Source organism: Setaria viridis, chromosome 3, assembly GCF_005286985.2.
Source record: "Setaria viridis chromosome 3, Setaria_viridis_v4.0, whole genome shotgun sequence".
NCBI lineage: Eukaryota > Viridiplantae > Streptophyta > Magnoliopsida > Poales > Poaceae > Setaria > Setaria viridis.
The window spans coordinates 46,963,753-46,985,854 of NC_048265.2; the positions used below are offsets into that span (position 1 = coordinate 46,963,753).

Here is a 22,102-nt window from a genome sequence, read left to right on the forward strand (position 1 = left end):
TAGAGGAATATGGAAGATGTATATGTTTGCCAAGTTTGCAACCCTTACAATGAAAGCTAGACTCAATAGATGTATGACCTAAACAACCTTTATTTATTAATGTCGACAGGCGAGACCCACAAAGATGACCCAAGACGATGATGCCACTTGGCGAAGGAAGAGGACGATGATGCAGATGATACTCGGGCAATAGGGGCAGCAAAAGAAGGAAGGCGCAAGGTGTCCAAAATATAGAGGCTAGGAGCACCTTTACGGCGATGGCCAGTCCCAATTACAGGCTCGCTTTGATGATCCTGAATAAAATAAGATGAGTCATCAAAACCAATGAAGCAATTTTGATCTGTAATTTGACCAACTGAAAGTAGATTCATGGACAACTGAGGTACAAAAGATACATCATGAACAGAGAAATGAGAAGTGCATAGTGAACCCTAATGAGTGATAGGACAGGACGTACCATCAGCCGTCTGAAAAGAAGCACCATTAGCAACAGGTTGCAAGCCACAATTTGGGACCGATCAGATATCACATGAAAAGAGGCCCCCCGAATCAAGCACCCAAGATGGTGAAGGAGCACTACCAGGAGAGCAGTAGCAACAGACATTGAGCCTCTAGGAGCAGGAGCTGTACCACGGCCACGACTAGCACGACATTCATGAAACTCAGCCAATTTCTTCGGATGTGCTGCAAAGCACCCAAGACGGTGAAGGAGCACTACCAGGAGTGCAGCAGCAACAGACACTGAGCCTCTAGGAGCAGGAGCTGTACCACGGCCGCGACTAGCACGACGTTCACGAAACTCAGCTAATTTCTTCGGATGTGCTGCAAAATAATTTTCTGTATGTGTAATCTTGCCACAATGCTTACACGGCTATGAAAAGGCACCTTTTGGTGCACTGGTCCTTTGAAAGCTGCTAACACACTGTGGGATGCTGACATAGAAGAAGTGGACACTTCAAATGAGTCTCTTCAGCAAGTAAATCTGACAAAGCCTGTGCCATGGTGATATTGGATGAATTATGAAGCAACCGTGTACGAATGGAATCAAATTCTACCCTAACTCCCATGACAAATCTATACGTAAGAAATTGCTCTGATTCCATGTTACTAACCTTGTGTGAGACAAGAATTGAGATGCTGCTGTCCATCAGGGATGATGGCTATATAGAGTCCTCATGAGCCATATGGGCCTTAATATACTTAACAACCATCCACTCGATTCTAATAAACTTAATATATTACTACACAAACACAAATTTATGTCACTTTCATTGACAACAAGAATGCGCCATTGTTTTAAACTTTGATTGTATTGATTGACTTGCACAAATGCATAAAAGCTGAACCAGAGAGTAAACTAGTCAAGCAGACTTTTCTATTACTGAATTATGCAGCCTCTGCCCTGATAACTTGGGCAAGAACAATGTACCACATATACAAATTGCAGGGGGCAAGAACAATGTACCCTTGGTGCAAATTGCAGGAACAAAGAACAAGTCGCATTAGTTCATGCAAACCATGAGTATAAGAAGGAACATATAAGATGATACTTATAGCCATGAGTATAGCCAGCTAAAGTCAACTAATCTCCTCATTAAGATGATACTTATAAGTGAATATATTCCTCCACTCTAACTGATGGGGAAGTCATCATGCTCAGCAAGATACAGAACTTCTGCTTGATTTTTATTGAATCAACACCATTTCTGTCACCAGTAGAAACTCAAGTGGAGGGAATATCCATGGAGATAGATTTCACAGGGATGTGTAACTATGAAACAAAGAAAGATCAATATGCGATCAACCCTATAAAACTAACAAATCGCACCCACATCGATCACAAAGACACCAAAAAAGCTACTTGAAAAAAAAAGAGAATAAGCATCCATTGAGTTAATGCAAGGCAAAGAAGTCAAAAGTAAACAGATTGACTTTCAAAAGAAAATAGAACAAAGTCGAAGTCAGAGATCATATACAAAAAGTTCATTGTCAAACATAAAAATAACAGATGATTGGAAAACCGTTTGCTGAATGCATAACAATCTTCAAGTCAAATATGACTTATACATCATCAATCAGGATGTTCAACTGTTCAGCAGAAAGCAACAACAATTCATTTACAAACTAAAAGTTGGTAGGCAGATAGCACCGTACTCTAAAATCAGTTAAGGCAGTACTCTCTCTAAGGTTCAGTTAAGGAAATAATGCTCCTTTTAATAAAACATACAAACCGATAAACATGTCACAAAACAATTAACAGTCTCCTTTCTGATAGGTAGACCAGTCTAATCAGAGCATGACCCATGGGCAGGACTGCACAATGCACCCCAAATGTTTCACTGCCAGGAAAGCATATGCATGCTTCAAGTAAATATTCCACATGTTCAACACTGTGAAGAACCAGGATTACAAAATTCAAGTTGCAAACATGAATAATCAAGACCCATGCCACTTGGCACAAAAGGAGATGGCAAAAGACATGGAGTAGACACGCATCAAACTATATAACTATCTAAAATAAAATATAATCAATGGTTGGGGAAAATAGTATCCATGATCATCAAGGAAATATGAACTCATGACCACCAGGCCCCTTAGCCAGCCAGTAGCATAATCTTCTCAAATCACTTCAGAAGCCCATGTCCAAACATGAACCACTATTATGATGGCAACTTTAAGTCATGAATAATTGCACCAAGAAAGTATGTACTAGCAATGACAACAAACTCCAACAAGGATTATCCTTAATTTTGATCTGAATAGTTGGCACTGTTTTGACATACATAAGCCTTACAAGGACCAGCAATCATGTCCATATTGACAAATAATTCATGGCCTCACAAATTCAAAGATAAAACTTTATTATGCATCAGCTAGGAATTAGCCAATGCTGTAAAATGGGATACTTTGTTGCCTCCAGAATGGTTCTGGAGAGGGAGCATCAACAGGGCCAACTCTGAGAAGTCCTAAGTTGTGTACTTGTATTCCATCCTGCTCAGTCTGCTTTCACAAGGACAAAAACGGGCCTGTCCCCTAGCTTGTCCCGGCCCTAAAATACAACATATAGTTAGAATAGTAAGCAAAGATAATTTCTCATAACAGGTACTCTAAACGTTTTTTCTTCATTATCTAATTTCCATTTTGATCCTAGATGATTACTATTAACTATTTAGGCTGTGGAATTCAGACACCTGAGATTGTAGTGCCATCAATATATACTTGAAAAAATTAGATAAGCTTATGAACTTCCAGGCATGACTTCAATTGTTCCCTTCCATGCATAAGTGTCAAGTCACAATATGTGATTTTACCCTTTTCTATGATGACAATATGCAGAAGAAAGCTGCCAGGTACATAGCAGACGCAAATAGAAACTCCTAGTAAGAGCATGACAACAACTCTAATGTGGTGTACAGATAATGTTTTTTCTGACCAGGGACATTGGTGTATCAGAAGCAAAGCATACCTTTAATTCTGGCAATTCAATGACACAAGCACACTCAACCACCTTTGCTCCAACACGTTCTGCGAAGGAAAAGAAACACAATTGAAGTAAATAAACCATCATAAAATAAACAATAGGAAAGTGATCCGAAGTGAGAGAAGGGAACCATAAACATGAACCAATAGACATGCAACTCTAGGAAAATCAAGTGTTTAGCATGATTTTTCATGATAAAAAGGATTTAGCTAATTGGCTTACAACATTGTGTACACAGTAGAAAAAACAAAGTAAAACTGAAGACAGGAGCTCACCAAGAAGTTTGACAGCTGCACAAAGTGTTCCACCAGTAGCAATAAGATCATCGACAACAAGTGCTCGATCATTGGCCTCCACAGCTCCGACGTGCATTTCTATTTTGTCGGTCCCGTATTCCAAAGAATATTCTTCAGAGATCACCTCACCTAGTAAACAGAAGGAAGATAGTTAGCTACTTCATTCACCTTGAGCTCTGAGCATCGTCGTTCAATAATAACAATGCCACACAGTTAACGGTAGATATACAGACCTGGCAACTTTTTTGGCTTTCTCAAAGGTACAAATTTTGCACCTATAGCTAAAGCAATAGGAGGGCCAAAGATAAAACCCCTAGCTTCAACACCTGTTTCCCATGGCAACAAACATGATAAATGAGAGCCACCGAACACATACGGTTGTCAGTTGCATTGCCTACAATTCTGAATGCATAATTATACTTTACCAGCAACAACGGTGATCCCTTGGTCCTTGTACCGCTCAACAAAGAGGTCGATCGTGTCGCGGAACGCCTTCGGATCAAGGAGCAACGTCGTGATGTCTTGAAACATGATCCCTACAACAAAATAAAACAGAAACAAAATCGATGCATGATGATTAATACAAAGAACAAGTACTGCAATTCCCACACACCAGAAATCTAGACTAATTTTTCAAAACCCCACATCAGCAGAGAGTGGCGTATCATTTTAAAGGTGCAGTTTTGTAACACCACACTAAGCAATGTTTGATACATGGCTCTCCAGTCCCCCACTATGGTGGGGGAGACGAAGAACCAAGATGCGGGTAGTAGCTAACCGATCCCCGTGGCCTGATAAAATAGCACGCAGCTTGCACGTGAAAGGTAAATAAATAAACTTCCTTGGCCCTCAGAACAACTTTGTTATTAGCACACTATACTCATATTATTCACGGCTTTAGTAATATGCCGTGACGCCAGGTTACGCACTTCAGTTAATTACCGCTAGCTCCGGAATCCCGCATACGTCATCCCCCATGGTGGTACTACTGAAAAGCAAATCTATACAACGAACCGTCGCGAGTCATCGACTGCCGGCAGCGCCGCCGCCAGCCGCAAGCATGAAGCCGACCGCTCAATCGAATCGAGCAGCCCAGCCCACCTACCCTGCGCGAGCGATCCTGAAGGGCTGTAGCGAGGGAGAGGGAGAGAGGAGCGGGGGAACCCCACCTGGCTTGGGGAAGTCGGGGATGACGCGGATGGAGGACGCGATCCCCGCCACGCGCGCGTCGCCGGACGCCATCGCCACCGCCGTCCCGCGACGCCGCCGCCGCCGCCCGCAGGTGATGCGCACGCCCGATCCCGCGCCGCCGCCGACGACGACGACGGAGACGCCGGTGGTGGAGGCGGGCCCGCGCGGAGGAAAAGGCGGCGCCGACGCTGCTGCTGCTGCTGACGGGAGGAGGCGGAGGCGAGGCTGGAACCGCAGCAGCATGCTCTTTTTATCTGGGCCGCGCCCGCGGGCCGCCGGCACCTCGGTCCGTTATACCCGCGCCGCGGGCGGGTGGGGGGGGTGGGCGCCGTCTCCGTCTCTGACACGGGAGGCCAGGAGGGTCAAGCCACCCGGCAGGGCCCGCGGCCAGTGGCTTGAGACGCGGTTTCCGAATCGCTTTCGCCGCCGACGCCACCATGTTCCGGTGGGCCCCGGCGCGCGTGGTTCGTGCCTTCCCTCCACCACCAACCGGGAGGCGGGCCGACGACACGCCGGCCCAGGCGCGCGTGCCCGGGGCCGGGCCCACGTAGGGTTTGTTGGTCGGATGACATGCGGGGCCGGGAGGGGATGGGCCCGCGACGACGCCAGCTAAAAGGAGGAGGGCGGCCGGCTTGGCTCATGCCGTCATGGCGGCGTGCGTGCGAGAGCTTCTTCATCGGCTTGGATTCACCGCGTGGGATGGGGCGGTAAAAACATCACTCAAACTTTTTTTTTTTGGAAGACACTCAAACTTTAGTCGAAAATCAAATTTCGAAAAAGGACACTCATATTGGCATGGATCATCATAATTACCGGCAGCGTGTAATAACTGTCCTCCATCTTTTTTAGCATATATGGCATCCAAGGAACGAACCCTTCTTCTATAATCTTTCATGAATTTGCATTTGCATGCATATAGTGTATTTTTGAAGAAAATCAGCGTGTTCCATGTGCCTACAGTGCTAGAATATTGACGGAGGCAAATGAAATAGTAGCGTCGATTCAGTTTTCAGTCAGTGAAGCGAGTACTAACTTCTGAATGGAGAAAGCCGATCCTCAATCTTAGCAACTCGGATTGTAATTTGTTAATACTCTCTCTGTTTCAAATTGCAGCTCATTTTAATATTTCTAGGTTTGCAGCATATTTCTAGGTTTGCAGCTTTTACTATGCATCTAGATATACATTTTATCTACATATATAATAAAAATTATGGATCTTCAAAATCCAAGACAACGTATCATTTGGGACGGAGGGAGTAATAAGGTTGGTTTGGGTGAAAAAAAATATCTTCATGATTTTACCGATTTATAGGGTTAAACGGAAAAGATGACGGTTCGAAAAAAATGGAAAGGAAATCGGTAAAAAAAAATATGGAATCGAAAATGAAAACGACTTTGCCCTTTTTGCGACCGTTTTCGAAGAATACCATAGTTGACTGGCGACCAGGGAGCTCGAGGTCCCCTGCCGCTGCTGGCCCCAAGGTTGTTGCGCTCGCCGGGCGGTCGGCAGGGAGTCATCTCCACGCCGGCGCCAAGCTCACCAAGATGGACAGCGCCGGCCTCGCTGACCTCACCAGGCCCCAGCCCCGCCGCCCTCTCTACCCGCAGCTCGCCAGGCCGGCGTCAGGCCGTTTGACGCATTTTTCAGTCCAAAACCATACGGACATATGTTTTCGAAAAAAAAACCATACGGACATGATATCACAGCAACCTCCAAATTTAGGCATTCCCAATCCTGAATCTGGATTTTGGATTGGACAGCTGCAAATCTGCATAGAACCTGGCACAGTTAAAATGATTTTGGAAGCAGAAATCATAGAAGATTAGTTACTGATAACTGATGAGTGCGTTCGATAATTTCCTTTGTACATTTAGAAAAGAAGAGATAAGGCAAAAAAAAATATGATTGCATTGAATTTCATTGAATATACACAACAGATGAGTCAGCAGGTACAATATCAGCAAAAGGAGATTGCTGTACCAAAATGAATCCTAATCATCCCTACTACCAGTTTGACTGTACTAGGGGTAGGGGATGATGCGTGAGGCCTGCAGGTTTGCTGTTAGCTGACGACTAACTAGTTACAGAGAATATGTTATGTACACTTTGTTCCGCCTGCAATGTCCCCACCGTATCACCGGAAGGACGAAATGCTTGGAGATCTGCTAAGACCTGGTGATGTTGAACCAGACTTTGCCCCTGAGCTCAAAGACGATGAGTCGCTCTGGAGCTGAGACAGACGGGCTTTTTCTCGCAACAGTTTGCACTGCATAAGTTGCAATTTTCAGCAATCAGTCACATGAATACAGTAAACATATGTGCTGTTCCCTTTCGCCTGTTTTATCGAAAAACTTAACCACTGAGGCTGTTTCAATGTGAGAACATAAAATAAATATTTGCTGTGTTATTTTCGGGTACCAAAGTAACAGTAATATCACTCCTGAACTCCCAGTATATTGATGGTTCAGTCAGCTAAATTCAGACATCGTACCTTCAACTTTAGATCCTCAACTTCACTTTCCAAAGATGGAACACGGCACTGAAGCTGATTTAGGCATTCCAATGCTTTCAGAAGACTCGTGTCAGGTTCAGGGTTTACAACTCCAGCTACCTGTAAAACAGCAGGGTTAATGTTTGGTCATGTAATCTGGCAACCTCACATCAAGCACAAGATAAGATTACTTCTTAGTAATAATATTCATGCATACCTTTAGAATGCTAGTGCATAAATTTGACAGATTTTCTGCCAGTTTGCTTCTATCTTGTTCGCTTTCCTGTTCACAATCAGACAGTATCAGTGTCGCAGTCTTCACACCTGGCACAACTCTTTGATAAATAAATAGAAAGTAGACGCACATCTAATTTCTTCCTCAAGAGCTCTTCCTCTTCAATCTGCTCGTATGGATCTTTCCCATTTGAAACCCTGTAGCGGGCAAGCTCTTCTTTTGTACGGGTAAGGATGGCCCCTAGCTGTTGCAGTTTTGCACATAGCTCTTCATTCTGCCTTTTCAGCAGGATATTCTCTTCCTGATGAGTGGTAGAAAAATAGATAAGATGATCATACAGGAAAACACCAATGCTCGCAAAAGCCTAAGTACCAACAGTGACCAATACCTTTGTTTTGACATGATGATTGATTCGAAGCTGAAGATTCTGTTGTCTGGTAAGCTTCTTCACTTCGTCTTCAAGATTGAGAATGATGGTTTTGTAGTTTGAATTCTCAGCCTACAAATATACCAACCAATAATAATTACTAAAATATATTATAAGGGAAAATAAGCATGGTCTTTCTTTTGCAATTGAAAAGTGATTTTCTGTACCTTTAGCAACTCTATTTCTGCGATCATAAAGTGTTCTCGTTGTCGTAATTTCTCTATATTAATGCGGGCAGCTCCAAGTTCTGATTGTTTCTGATTTATTTCGTCAAGCCAACTGTACCACAAAATCAATGACATGTAAGTCACTCACTATAACCTATTATTGGGATTCTAATAGGTCACAACAGATGGTGAAATATCCACCTCTGTCTCTCTTCAATGAATTCATCAAGCTGCTTCTTCAACTTCATCAGCTCATTGGATTGCTGAACATTTATGTTCAAGTAAATGCCAAGAAGAAGATAAGTTGGAGAAAAACTATTATGCTGAATTTACCTCTTTAATTTCCTGTGCTTGAGAAATAGCCGATTCTGTTGGCTCCATCTTTTTCTGGTTGTCAACTAGAGCCTGCTAGATAGGTGGTTTAGATGCATAATTGGAAATATTTTACAAATGAACAAAGTATGTGAATTTATATTCTTACCGCCCAAGTTGTCATGTTCATTTTAACCCCAAGCATATCACGAATCACATCATGCGTCATGCTCTCTGTTGTAGCTAATCTCGCGTTCAGCATGAATATCTTCAAACAAAGGAGCACAGATAGGTTGATAAAATAATTAAAAGTAGAAACAAAAGTGGAAAGTGAAGAGTAACCTCACCTCCCTTTGTCGGCTAGCAGCTATACCCTCAAGTTCCACGATACGCTGCTTTGCAGCACTTAGTTCTTCATCTTTCTCAGAATTCATTTGCTGTACAAAGCCAATGCCGATACATTTAAATGGAGAACCTGAACCGCGAGGTTTTGAGCTAATCTTCTCTTGTCTCATGGAGCAGGCATGTGCTGAGGAATTGTCGGTCTTAACCTGTTGTGCCATGGCCTCCAGCTCCATCAACTAACCAGATCACAATTCATTAGATTTCATTAAAGCTGTTAGTAAGTTCAGTTCTTCAAAATAAACACAGACAAAATGCTTACCTTCTGCTTGTATTCTCGTGCTGCTGCCTCAGCATGAATGTTTAACTCCGAGATATGTGCCTTGCACTGAGCAATCTACAAAGAGAAAACAAAATCATGGTGGAACCTTATACAACCGGGGGACTGGACTAATTAAACTGTGCAAGTGAGCTGATAAGCCATTAGCAAACCTACCTCTGATTCCTTTTCAGAAACGTCCTTCTCAAGTGCTCTAATACTTTCCTGAGCACAGAGGAGATCATTATGGATGTCTGCTGGGTACCTGCAGGGGCATCAAGTTTAGTGGTAACTGTTTCTGTTATAGTTGTAAGTATATGTAGCATGTAACAGAACTGATAGCTATACGAACCTAGACGAGTCAGCTAAATCAACAATTCCATCTTCCATACAGCTCTTAGATTTTCCAGAGGCTGGCACAGTAAGCATTTGTTGCCTAACTTTCTGCAGCTCCACTTCTAGTTCTTCCCGCTGCATTCTTTGCCTCTCTGCTTCTTCCTTGACTATGTCCACCTTAGGAGAAATAAGCAAAATCATTGTTGAGAAAAAAACACACTTTCAAAAAAAATGATCAGAGTACAGTAAGTGATTACTACACATTTAAATAAAAAAGTAGCACAACTTACTTTGCTTTCCAAAGCACATACAGTATTCTCAAGTTCTTCAATAGACGTCTCCAAGAGCTTGACTTCTTCATCCTTCCCTTCAGCATATGCCTTATGTTCCTCTGCTATCTGCAGCTTTCATGAAATCGAAATGATTTCGCAGAAAGAAGAATACAATATGTATGTAAGGAAGAACAATATTTTAATAGTAAAATATGATATGAGCACCTGCCGAGATTCTGTAGCAATTGCTTCACTTTCTTCGGCAAGTGCCTGAGCCATCTCCAGCTTCTCTTTCAAGATAAGCAACTGAGTGTCACTGAATTGCTTTTCATCTGAGAGTTTGGAGAAGTCATTTTGCAAACTCTGAAGACAGATATTCCTCTCATCAATTAAACGTCTCAACTCAATTAACTCCTCCATAGCATAACCAATCTCTTCAATATGCTGGAGCTGTGATTTGAGTTCTGTGTTCTCCATAGAAATGACATTTAGCTCATCAAACTTTTTTGCCAGTTCCTCTTCTAGGGTTGCAACCTTTTCATTACTCATCAAGATTCTAGCTTCTAATTGTTGCCTCTCAGAAGCACCATCATCAAGTTCAAGCGATTTAGATGCAAGAGCTTGTTCCAAAGATTTTATTGCTTTTCTCAACTCCATAAGCTCAGCAGCTTGATTTTTTGCTACAGATGAAGACTCTTGTAATAGGCTAAGATCAAATGATAAACCCTTTGCTAATTCATCTTTCCTGATTAATTCAGACTGGAGAATAGAATTATGGGTGCTTAACGCCTCAGCTGATACCTGAATGATGTCTAACTCATTGGATAACTTGCTCACCATGTTTATTTGCTCATTAATGTAATTGTGTACATGATCAGTAAACAGTTGCAAGCGGCTTTCAAAGGTAACAAATAACTGATCAGCCTCAATGTTAGCCACTGATTCGACCATGCACTGTTCCTTGCACAATATATTCAAAATTTCCTGCTTCAACATTTCATTCTCAGAACTGAAATAATTTTCTCTAGTAGTGCTGAGATGAATGGCTTCATTTTTCAGTTCCAGCTCCCTACACATGGTTCCATGGGAAAGTTCCAACTCCTCCAAAGCTTTGCTTTTTGCATCTAAATTTGTTTGAAAGGATGTGATGCTATATTCCAAGGAGGAAATTAAATAATTAAGTTTTGTGTTTTCTTCGTTCATGGCGTGCAGATTTTCCATAGCTTCATCACTAATTTGCTTCAGGTTCTCCAAATCAGCCCTACTGCCTTTGTTCTCCTCATGTAAAATGCAGATTGCAATATTCTCCAAATCGTGGTCCACTTTCCACAAAGTTGCTTCTGCCATCAGTCCTTCAAGGATGTCAGTAAACATAACTCTTTGTTCTTGCAGATGTCGTTTGTTTTGTTTCAGTTCCGAAGCCAAAACAGTAGACTCAATGTCTTTTGCGATCATATTTGCCATCACCAAATCACTTCGATAATCTGCAAGCCAATGGCACAATTCAAATTCACTGCAGCCTTTAAGGTCAACAAAAGGCATGGAACTATTCATTTGAATCAGATTCAACTCTATAAGCATTTTGTCCTTCAACATTCCATTGAGAAGCAAAGCTTCATCTAGTTGGTGGCGCAGATCTTCCTTTTCTTTCAATTCAGCAGCCAAGGCACTCCTGTTCGTAGCATCAATCTCTTCGATCAAAATGGAGAGCTCACTATACATGGAATTTGACCGTGACACCATTGCTTCTTCTTGTGCTTGCAAATGCAGAATCTTCTTCTCAAATGAATCTAACCTTGTGTTCAATTTGGTTGCTTCTTGTTCCTTTTTTGTAATTCGACTAAAACTGTTGTTGATGTCAAGTAATAGCTTTCCTTTGAGAACACTACACATTTCCAGTTCATTCTTGGCTTTGTCATTATGCTCTCGCAATTTAGATATCAAAGAATTAGATTCACAGAGCCCACGTTGAAGGAAACCATTTTCTGCATTCAGCCCAGTGATTCTCTCCAAAAGAATCCCCATGTGACAAAGATGCAATACGGAAATAGCACAATCTTTTCCAATTATCTCGAACCAATTCTCCTCCAGCCATGTTCTGGCCAACTCTGCAAACTGCTGAAGCTTTTGCTTCATCCATGCTACATCAGAAGAGACAAACTCAAGCTTCTCTAACAATAAATTCTGTAAAAGTCTAATGCCATCTTCCAGCTCAAGAGCTAGCTCATTTGCTTCAAGCAGGCCTGATTGGAATTTACTTTCCATAAGCTTGTAACTTTGTTCCTTCGTATCCAGCAGCGTCTTCAAAGTACTAATTTCACTTAACATGCCATCCTTTTCAGCAATAAACAAAGCTTCCTTTTCCTGATAACTTTCTGCTTGGTGTTTTGCCTTTTCATTCGCTTCAACCAGCGCCTTCACAGTAGAATCTGCATCACTTATAGTTGCCTGCGCTTCTTCAAACTTGGCAATAAGTGTTGCAGACTCAAAAGATTTCTGGGCCACAAGAAGTTTTGCCTCCGAAATCTCAAGCTCGAGTGCCTGAAAGAACATGTTTATGATGTTAATCTTTCAATATCTAGACTTGCATTCTTGCATAAAGAATATGCAGATAACTAGATACGATCACAACCGCAGTGAGGAATCCAGATCAACTAATAACTCAAGGAAATATAAGGACTCGCTCAGAAGAAGTGCACCCATGGTGCCTTGCTTAGTCGATGGAGCTAAGGACTTAAGGGCTTTAGCAGCAGCTAGAGGCTAGGATAGTGCAACGGCTGGTTGTTATCTTTTCAAAAAGCATGAATGTACCTCACAAAAGCTGATGTAACTCTATTTATTCTTCGTAACGCAATGACACACTGTTCTCTTCCATGTTCGAGGAAAACAAAGGCAAAATAGTTTTCCATTGTAGACTCTTATAGTTGTCATCCATAACAAATTAACATATTAATTACTCCCTCCATCCCAAATTGTAGGTCTTTTTGGCTTTTCTAGGTGCATAGATGTTTGTATACACCTAAATATAGTGCATGTCTAGATGCATACAAACATCTATGAACCTAGAAAAGCCAAAACGACCTACAATTTGAAACGGAGGGAGTATCCACCTTGTCTGGTAGTGCCAACTGCCCAACACATAGTAGTGCATATGTATCCCACATTCAACATTGGATATCAATTGAAAGCTTGCAATTCAGGTCACCAAAGAGCGCCGAACACTATGGTGTGCGCACCATTGATTTCTTTGCTAATTTTGTTAATAAAGGGTGTGTGTGACCATTTTAAACCCATGGGGCAAAACCAGGTGGACCAAAGGAGTTATTTTACTACAAACCACAAAGCATCAATGATCGCTCTCCTATTTTGTGCAGGGGATAGTTATTCTCCTTTTAACTGTTGCTTCGTGCACATGACCAAATTCCTACTTGTCAAACATAAAGTATACAGCACAATAGAATTCTTTTACTGGAGGTCTACCTTTTTTGCAAGGAAGAAGAAAGGTTACTGTGAATAAGCTAAAAATACTATCTAACTAAAAAGGAAGATAATTTTTTGCTCGCAAAGCCACAAAAGGTTTTCAAAAAAGGGAAAAAACTTTAATGGAGATCATAATGTCCTTTCAAGTGTTACCTCTTTTTCCTTATTCCATGAAATAAGTGATGCATCATTTCCTTGTATCTTTACCTCCAGCTCTTTCAATCTAGCTTCGTAGCATCTTTCCTTTTCAATTATCTCTGCATTCAATTTAAGGACCTCATTCCTTAGATCTTCAATTGTTCTTTGACTCTCTTTCAAATTTTCTTTTGCTTGCAGATATTTAGCCATTTGAGACTGCATCATCTTCATTCCTAGAACTGTAAACTCCATTTCCTTACTGAGTTGGCAAAGTACCTCAACATTTTGCTGCTCCACAGGTTGGAAGGCTTCAAGTTCCCTAAGGTCAACCTACACCATGAAGTTAAATATGGTCATATACTCATATCCTGACTGCCACTCTTAATTGGCATAAATTGATCATTGTGAGGAACTTACTGACATATAACAGTGGATTGTATGGTTCACCTTGTACCAAATAACAAGAGCATTAGCTTACCCGATCCTCCAACTTCAAGTCTGAATTTTGACAAGCGGTCTCTTCAGGGCTAATAGAAAGGCTTGACTGCATTGTATTGAATCCAACTCCGAGCTCACGTATGATACCATTTGCCTTCACAGTTTCTGACATCAGTCTTGACAAAATAGTGAACTCTTCATTTTTCAGCTTCTCAATAGCCTGGTCCTTGTCTTGAGTCTGACTCAATAAATGAGCTAAATAGCTCTTTGACTGGTCTAATTGTGATTCCAACTGATGAATCTCTTCTTCCATTTCCCTATGTAAAGAAACATAGTTTTGCTCAAGAACCTCCTTCTGCACAAATGTTTCGATGGACTCATCCAATAAAAGCTCTATCCTGTGAATTCTTTCTAGTTGCTGACTGTTCACATGTCCTTGTTCAGATAGTTGTGATCTTAAAAGATACATTTCTTTTTCTTGATCACATTTTTCTTGTTGATGCACTTCATTTATAGCCTGCATTGCTCCTCTTAAGGACATTAACTTCAAGTCTAAATCACATTTTATAATATCTGCCTCTTTCAATCTGTTCTGAAGCTCTTCAAGTAGCTCATCTCTTTCAGATATACCAAAACACATCTTCTGGACTTGTTCCTCAACCCATTTTCTTTGAGAAAAGGATTTGGAGATAAAGGCAACCTGATCAGCAGCTTCGTCTAGAGCTGAATTTCCATCCACAAGATAGCTTCCCATGTCAGCAGCTAATCTGTTCCAGTCATTGGTCAACAATTCAATTTCCTTTTCTTTGTCTTCAATCACAGAAGAAAGGCTTTCATTCTTTTTCAATACCTCAATTAACTTATCATTCAACTGTTTTATTTCTAGCTGAAGTGCATCTATGCTTTGCTTTGCTAACAGATCTTTTTTGTTGCTTGCATCTAGCTGCTGCTGGACTGATATCAGTTCTTCTTGTAAGCACACAATTACCTCAGCTGTCTCAACCTCCACCTGCCTACGGACTTCATCCATTTCTTGCTCAGAGGAACTGTGAGATGCCTGATCCCTTTGGTACCTTGTATTCAAGTTTCGTGCCTTCTCAAGTGAAGCTTGCATTCTTTTCAGCTTTGTCTGCAAAGGTGAATCTTCATTATCATAACACTTCAGAAATTGTGCTGTGGGTTCCTCTTTGGTTAGGTGTTCCTGTCTACGGAGGATGTCAAGCTCATTATTTAACCTCAAGATCTCCATATCCCTCTTCTCCAAAAGCTCTATGCTTTGCTGATTATTGTTCTTCAGCTGATCCAGTTCATTTATCAATATAATTTGCTGTGATTCAAGAGCTTCAATAACAGATCCTGAGTCATTCAGTTTCCTTTCCAAGGCTTCATTCCGCTTACACGCTTGGATGATACGTGTATTTGCTGATTGCAGCTCATCACCTAAACAAGCTGATTTTTCCTCAACTTCTGCACGGGATGTTCTCTCTTCTACAAGAATTGTTTTTAGTACATCCAATTCCAGCTGCAGGTTTAATAGCTCCTCCATCCTCTTGAAACTCTCATCAGAACAGTCTTCCATCTTTGCAGGGGCATCAGAATCATATCGGTGCAATGAAGATGGAATATTCTGTCCACAAAATCAAAAGGCACAAAGTTTACATTATTCTCATTTCACCATCACTACAGGCAGTACAGATAAGTTCAGACTTCAGACATAGAAGAACATAAGAATACAGATAAGCTCAGGTAGTGTTGTGCATACCTCGTATACTATAGGTTGTTCCTCCTTTGAGATTTTTAGAGCACTTAATTCTTTCTCAAGATCAGCTATTTCCCTGTGACATGATTTACTTGCTTAAATAACAGAAATTCAATCAAGAAAAACTCATGGTAGTGCTTATCATGCAAATATGCAACTACCTTGTTAGTTTTCTGTTTGATTCTAAGCAAACTTGCAGGTCACCTCTACATGCTTCTAATTCTTGGCTGGTCCTTTTTAACTGGACGCGAAAAGAGGGAGAGAACAAAATCTGTTAGTACATCATATGGTATTAACTGTTTATTTTAGTCAATACAACTAATATGAAACAGATAAATCTAGAGGACAAAAACATACCTCCATACGTAAACTTTCAGAATCACCTTCTAGATCAATGCAATGCTGTTGACTGTCCTGAAATTGTTTGAAAAACTAAACTTTGAGCAAACTTATAGGGAAAATAAATGTGCTTAGAGAATTTAAAGAGGAACTCAACCTTGGATTTGGCAGGAAAGATATTTTGTTGCTCAGTTTCTATCCTCACTTCAAGTATCTGTGATACCTGTCAGCACAAGGAAAAGTTGTTTAAAAGAAACAGTACACCATACCTAATTAGAATTACAAAATAAAGTTCAATATAGACCTGATTTCGAAGTTCAGAAATTTCATTCAATAAGAGCTCCCTCTCCCCTTCGTCAAAGAATTGTTGGGACCTGTAAATACACCAAAGTTATTTTACTCCAGTATAACATTTTTATCTTTGAGTGAACACTAGGATCATCCCCTTAAAGTGCAACGTATGCTCATGCTGATCAAGACTAGACATACCTCTTCAGTTGGCTTGAGAGACGAATATTTTCTAGTGCAAAGCGAGTTACTTCAGGATTTTTATCAAATCTTGCCCTAAGAAGGTCAATTTCTTGTGACAAGGTTTTGTTTTCTTCAAGGAGATATGATTCTGCTGGCATTTTTTTGTTCACAAGAGCATCCATCCTATGAATCTTCTCATCTCGAAACTTAAGCATCATCTTAGCGGACCTTGTATCATCCTCTCTTTGGCGAACCTATGCACAAATCCAAAAAAAACAAACATAATTATGTCCACTTACAAAATTTTATGGGTGGGTGTTAGAGAATTATTTTTGTTGTCGCAAGAAATTTACCAATTCATTCAACTGCTCAATTTCAATTTCAAGTTCCCTTATAGTATTTTCTGCAGTTGATTCTCTCCGTAATGCTCCCGCTAGTGCTTCTTCCAGTGATCTCAACTGCAACGAATTTATGTATCAGCAAATAATTTTTAGTTTATCCGATGAATTGAAACGCAGAAAGACTCTTTGCTGCAATAACTTGAAATGTGGAAAGAGTCTTTGCTGCAGTACACATACAAAGGAAAAAAAAAGATGACGAAGCCATTTAACTAGGGAGGCATCTGCATGTTCATGCTGAATAATTTAAAAATCACATTTGATCTCAAAATATATGTTTAACTCTGATGGGCATACAGCATGTAAAACTAGAAGTCATGAGATACAATACAATAGACAAAAATCTAATGAAGACAGCTTACCTGCTTATTTGGAATTTGTAAATGTTTGAAAGAGCTTCTGTTATTGGTATCATCATCATTCTTGTCATCCACACTATCATCATTAACATCACCTCCAAAAATATCAGCAGAGAATGATAAAGATCTGGTGACATGTTGACGCTTGAGGACAGCAAGCTCTTCCTGGTAGAAGTTCATTCCTTTAGTTTAGGATGAATGTTATATGGAACAAAAAGTAGATCTGAAATTCTGCATACATCACCTTTAGGAGACGTATCTGATGTTGCAAAGCTAGCACATCTCCTGAAGCATCTTCATTCACAACCGCCTTAAAATTTGAAGAGAAAGAATTGAAAGTTGTTAGTAACATAAGACTTTTTGGAAAGAAGATAAACAGATTGAAAAGGCATATACTAACATTGTTCTGAATGAGCCTTGCACGCTGAGCAAACTTTAGGGTGCTAAGTGTTTCGTTAGCAGAACTGTATGAGCACACAAAAAGGACATATAACAATACTTAACAAGTTCGCATACATTTGCCAAGTTAGACCGGATATAGTTGAAGAATTCATTACCATACTGATGGGCTGACATTTGCAATTATCATAGTTTTTGAATTTCCTCCAAGTGAATCCTGCATGTCAAAAAATAAAATAAAATGAATTCCAGGCATCAAGGGAACTCAGATGTATTGAAGAAATGTGTCTAGGTTATTACCTGGAGAAGAAATGTCAATCTTGAGTCCCTATAAGGAACATGCCTTTGTTTCCCATGCGCAAGATCAACTAAATTCATTATCACAAGACTGCACAGCACAATTCCCATCAATACTCATGGCTGAACAATAGAGCAGAGAAATTCCTTTCATGGAAAATTAAACATCTAAAAAAGTTGAGTCGTAAGCACGAACCCAAGTGTTGATAACGATTTGTTAATATTAGCAGCTTCCTTCAGCCGCTCACCTTCCGCACCAGATGTCCTCTGCCTGTTTCAAGTGGATTCTCAAGAATTAGGACTGAGCTGAGCACAGTATACTGTGAGACAATTGACCAAATTGTCTTCCTACCTTTCGGATCCAGCAAGATCGACAAGATTTAGTCTTGCAAACCGTAAGTTAGATGCCGAATCTTTCTCCCACCTACTCTCAATGATACAGGTGAAAACACTGTGGGAGCGGCTACTCTCACGATTCATGTTTGTAGCAGCCACTTTCCTGTTTGCAGAACCCTGAAGCAGGTTTTGGGCAGCGCAATAATTTAAATACAGTGAGTTACATGAGGTTATTCACAAGACATAAGATCATAACTCAGATGTACTTACCTGCATTAGGAGTTTTATTATGTCACTGACACAGCCAACTTCGAATTCAGTCAAATTTTCGACATACACTTCCTTTCTGATATCTTCTCGGAGCTGCACATTTTTTTTTCTTACTTAGTACATATAATGATGTCACATTGAAAGATCATATCAATTTGAAGCAACAGCGTGAAATCTTACTTGGAGATTTGTGGAAGAAGGATCTAGAAGATCTGTAATTTGTTCATTATATATCTCCAGGAAAGAACACTTGCAACTGTACTTGAGCTTTTCATCCCTCCTGCTCTCTTCTTCCTGCAAAAGTGGATTTCATACAACAAAATGGGGATTATAGTGCATGTCATACTTTCTTTTTGATGAAAAACTGCAGGGTAGTTCCCAAGCATTTCTTCATTTGCAAAAGCAACAGTTTGTTCAAAACTGGTAAATGAGATACGTGATCATCTAATCAGTAATAAATAATGCATTATTTATGCTAAGAATTGCCAAAGAGATGAAAATTACCGCTCTAATTCTAGCAAATAAGAACTCAAAAATGCGTGGTGTCATTCCTCGGTCTGGACTAGGCCTCACTTCCAGATCACTTATTTCACCAAGCATTGTATATGTTTTCCCACTTCCAGTCTGAAAACAGTTGAAAAATTCAAGAGCTGGAAAGCATCCCATTGGCAGCAAATAAATGACAAATGAATTTGATAAAGACCTGTCCATAGGCAAAAACACAGCTGTTGTATCCAGCCATGCAGTTTTCAACCATAGGTAAACCAGCAATTCGGAAGAGCACTTCCTGCAAATGCAAACTCAGCAGTTAACCACAGTCCAACAACAATACCTGGATCACAAGTCAAATTGGATTCAAGCTAACCTGGTCCACTGTTTCACAAGCAACATGGTCAAAAGTAAAACGAGTTTCGGGCTGCCCAATCCATGTGATGCTCTGTGCACTTTCTTGTTTCAAGCATCGATTGTAACTATGCAGGTTCTTCTCATTATTATTTAGAGGGCGGACACGGATAACAACCTGGAAAATGAACCACAAATGAAGAGTGTTTGATGAAGTTAACCCACCAACATGTGCATGTGTTTGAAACTGAAAGCTCTCACAGAAGCAAAAGAAAGAAAAACACAACAAATTTATCTGTAGGGTACCCACACTATCAGTAAACTGAGGAACATTTATGCTACTCTACAGACATAACTAGATCAGTACAAATGCTAGTTATTGCCCATTGGATGAGTTAGTAAAAAGGTCACTCTCTATCTTCCAACAATTGTGTAATCTGGCAGTAATATACATCTACACACGCATACGCATCAATTTCATGATAATTCATGAATGTCCCAAGAAAGATATCAGCAAAAGATTTGCAGTAGGTGTAGTTCACCTGCACATTGTTGTCCATCCAGAACGAGGGGTCTTCCCGGAGCTCGAAATGAGGCACCTCTGCGGAATTCACCACCGTCGCCGGCCCAAGTGACAGCGGCGCTCCCCTCCCCGCCGTCGAGAACCCCATCCCAAACCCAGCCCCCCTGGGCCCGCCGCCGCTCATGGGCGGCCTCGACCCGCTCATCCCAATGCTGTAGGCCGGCTTGGTGACGCTCTTGGTCGGCGTGCTTTGCGTGGACCCGCCCTCCGAGGCTGCTGGCACGGCCGCCGCCGCCTTGCCGCGATGCGCACGGGGTGTGGTCATCGCGCTGTAAGGGGTCGCCCCCGCGCCCGCCCGCGGCGGCGGCTCCTCACCGCGGGGAGGGACCCACCCGAATCGGCTCCGCGCGGCGGCCTTCTCCGGGGTCCTGAACGGGAGCTTGGAGGGCGTCGGCGCCGGCGACTCGGGCTTCCGCTTCAGACCTGACGCGGGCGGCTGGATGGCGAGCAGCGGGGGCCGGGAGGCCGCGTCGGGGGCCGAAGCGGCGCCACCGACGACGACCGCCGCCGCGCCCCGCGAGGCGGCGTCGCCCGGCGCGTTCTCGTCGTTCCCGGCTTCCGAGGCGGAAGCAGCCCTGGCCGGAGTTCGGCGGGGCGTTGCGATATCCCGCACCATCCTGCGCGGCGCAGCACAGAAGCTTCAAAACAACTTGGCGCACCAGAAGTAGCAACAATCCCCCTCCCAAACAAAAAAAAAAACTCGGCGATGAGGCGGCGGCGGCACCTGAGAGGCGCGGAGCAAGTGGAGGCGGAGGTGGTGGCGGCCGTGAGCAGGAGGATGGCGAGGCGGCGAATGGTGCCCCGCCGCCGCCGCCGCGTGCGCTTTCCGGAAGCTGAAACCTGGAGGAGGGGAGATCCGCGTCAGAGGAGCAGGGAAATTTCAAATCCGGGCGCAGAGAGAGGACATTTCAGATCGCAACGCTCTCAATTCGAACCACCTGGTGGAGGAAGGGCGGAACCACGGCGCCGCCGCCGAGGCCGGAGACGCAGCGCGCCGCGAGCTACCCTCTGGCTAGTAGTGGAACACCCCCCCTCTAGAAGGTTCTAGAACCCTCCCTCCCTCCCCTCCCCTCCCCTGCTGTGGCTGTGTGAAGAAGAGACTGACTGGTTGGAATGGGGGAACGGCGAAATGTTATGCCCGTTGGGAGAGAGGTGGGCCCGTGCGGGGGCGGCTGTGGAAGGCCCAGCGGGATTTGAATCGAGATGGAGGCATTCAAAACCGACGGCTGGGATCTCACCCCGGGAAGCGGGCGGACGGCTGGGATGGGATCACGGGGTGCCCCCCGCGAAGCGGGTTCGAATTTGGAGGGTCCGTGACAGGCAGCCCCGGGGGTTACAAATTACCTAAAAAATGACAGCGTTTACCATCTTTGTTAACTTATATGCCCCTGTGGCCCTGTCCTCCATGTATGTGTGTGTGTGTGTGTGTGTGTGTGTGTGTGTGTGTGTGTGTGTGTATTTCAGGGGCCTGGACTTTTCTTCTCTGGTTTTTTCTACTATGGGGACGTACCATTTCCCTTTTTTGTGAGACGGAATTTCTATGAGCGGGTGCATGGTAGCATTGGTTCAGTTCATTGCTCAGAGTTTATAGATTCAAAAATTTCAGATCACCCTCGGAAAACGCTGAAACTGGCCAGCAATTGATCTCTTAACTAGTTTCAGCTCTTCGGTTATATTATATGTATAACTACAGGCACGCATAGTTTAATGTATGCAAATTGTTCAGCCCAGTTTGAATTGCACAGATCTGAAGTAGCATAATACATGCACATGGATTTTCTTACTTAGCAGTTGGTACCGTAAGCTGGGTTTTGAATTTGATGGCGAACGGAGGGGATGTTTGGATCCCGGCACATGGGCCACGAAGCTTAATACCGGTTGATTTCTGACTAGTACTAACATTAGTACTAGGTCTAACGAATAGTTTCTCAGGAGCCTCCCGTGACCCCTTTTAGTACCGGGTGGAGGATTCACCCGGTACTAAAGGTGACCCATTAGTATCGGTTGGAGCTCTCAACCGGTACTAATGTGCCTGAGGGCCTTTAGTACCGGTTGGAGGCTACAACCGGTACCAACTTCCCTCCTATAAATCCACCGTCTTCTTCCTCCTACCCGAGCCATT

The 22,102-nt window shown here is 42.4% G+C and overlaps 2 protein-coding genes across 5 annotated transcripts; both read right to left on the bottom strand.

Annotated features, from left to right (window-relative positions):
- Positions 1-2,716: 2,716 nt before the first annotated feature.
- Positions 2,717-5,232, bottom strand: LOC117850882 (adenine phosphoribosyltransferase 1). Its single transcript, XM_034732768.2, has 6 exons — positions 4,947-5,232; positions 4,203-4,313; positions 4,011-4,103; positions 3,757-3,906; positions 3,467-3,525; positions 2,717-3,049 (listed from the first exon to the last, which is right to left on the bottom strand). Exons 1-6 carry the CDS (start codon positions 5,209-5,211, stop codon positions 2,996-2,998), a joined length of 732 nt encoding a protein of 243 aa, XP_034588659.1. The 5' UTR covers positions 5,212-5,232; the 3' UTR covers positions 2,717-2,995.
- A 1,622-nt stretch (positions 5,233-6,854) lies between these two features.
- LOC117847968 (kinesin-like protein KIN-12F) lies at positions 6,855-21,072 on the bottom strand. Of its 4 annotated transcripts, none has more exons than XM_034729278.2 (39): positions 20,919-21,072; positions 20,705-20,820; positions 19,940-20,597; positions 19,420-19,575; positions 19,258-19,341; positions 19,059-19,178; positions 18,735-18,848; positions 18,555-18,647; positions 18,301-18,461; positions 18,145-18,219; positions 17,952-18,039; positions 17,810-17,868; positions 17,653-17,716; positions 17,497-17,562; positions 17,256-17,417; positions 16,849-16,953; positions 16,514-16,749; positions 16,329-16,398; positions 16,182-16,247; positions 16,043-16,099; positions 15,847-15,926; positions 15,689-15,761; positions 13,967-15,553; positions 13,504-13,818; positions 10,096-12,411; positions 9,889-9,996; positions 9,615-9,775; positions 9,440-9,527; positions 9,266-9,340; positions 8,949-9,182; positions 8,771-8,869; positions 8,623-8,694; positions 8,491-8,552; positions 8,290-8,401; positions 8,084-8,194; positions 7,826-7,996; positions 7,678-7,743; positions 7,461-7,580; positions 6,855-7,235 (listed from the first exon to the last, which is right to left on the bottom strand). In XM_034729278.2, the coding sequence occupies exons 3-39, from the start codon at positions 20,594-20,596 to the stop codon at positions 7,104-7,106; spliced, it is 8,415 nt and encodes a 2,804-aa protein (XP_034585169.1). In that variant the 5' UTR covers position 20,597; positions 20,705-20,820; positions 20,919-21,072; the 3' UTR covers positions 6,855-7,103. The 4 variants fall into 4 exon arrangements, 2 of the variants coding, with proteins under 2 accessions (XP_034585169.1, XP_034585168.1); XM_034729277.2 differs by having other exon boundaries at positions 8,623-8,697; XR_004638752.2 differs by lacking the exons at positions 6,855-7,235; positions 7,461-7,580; positions 7,678-7,743; positions 7,826-7,996; positions 8,491-8,552 and having other exon boundaries at positions 8,085-8,194.
- Between the last annotated feature and the right edge of the window lie 1,030 nt (positions 21,073-22,102).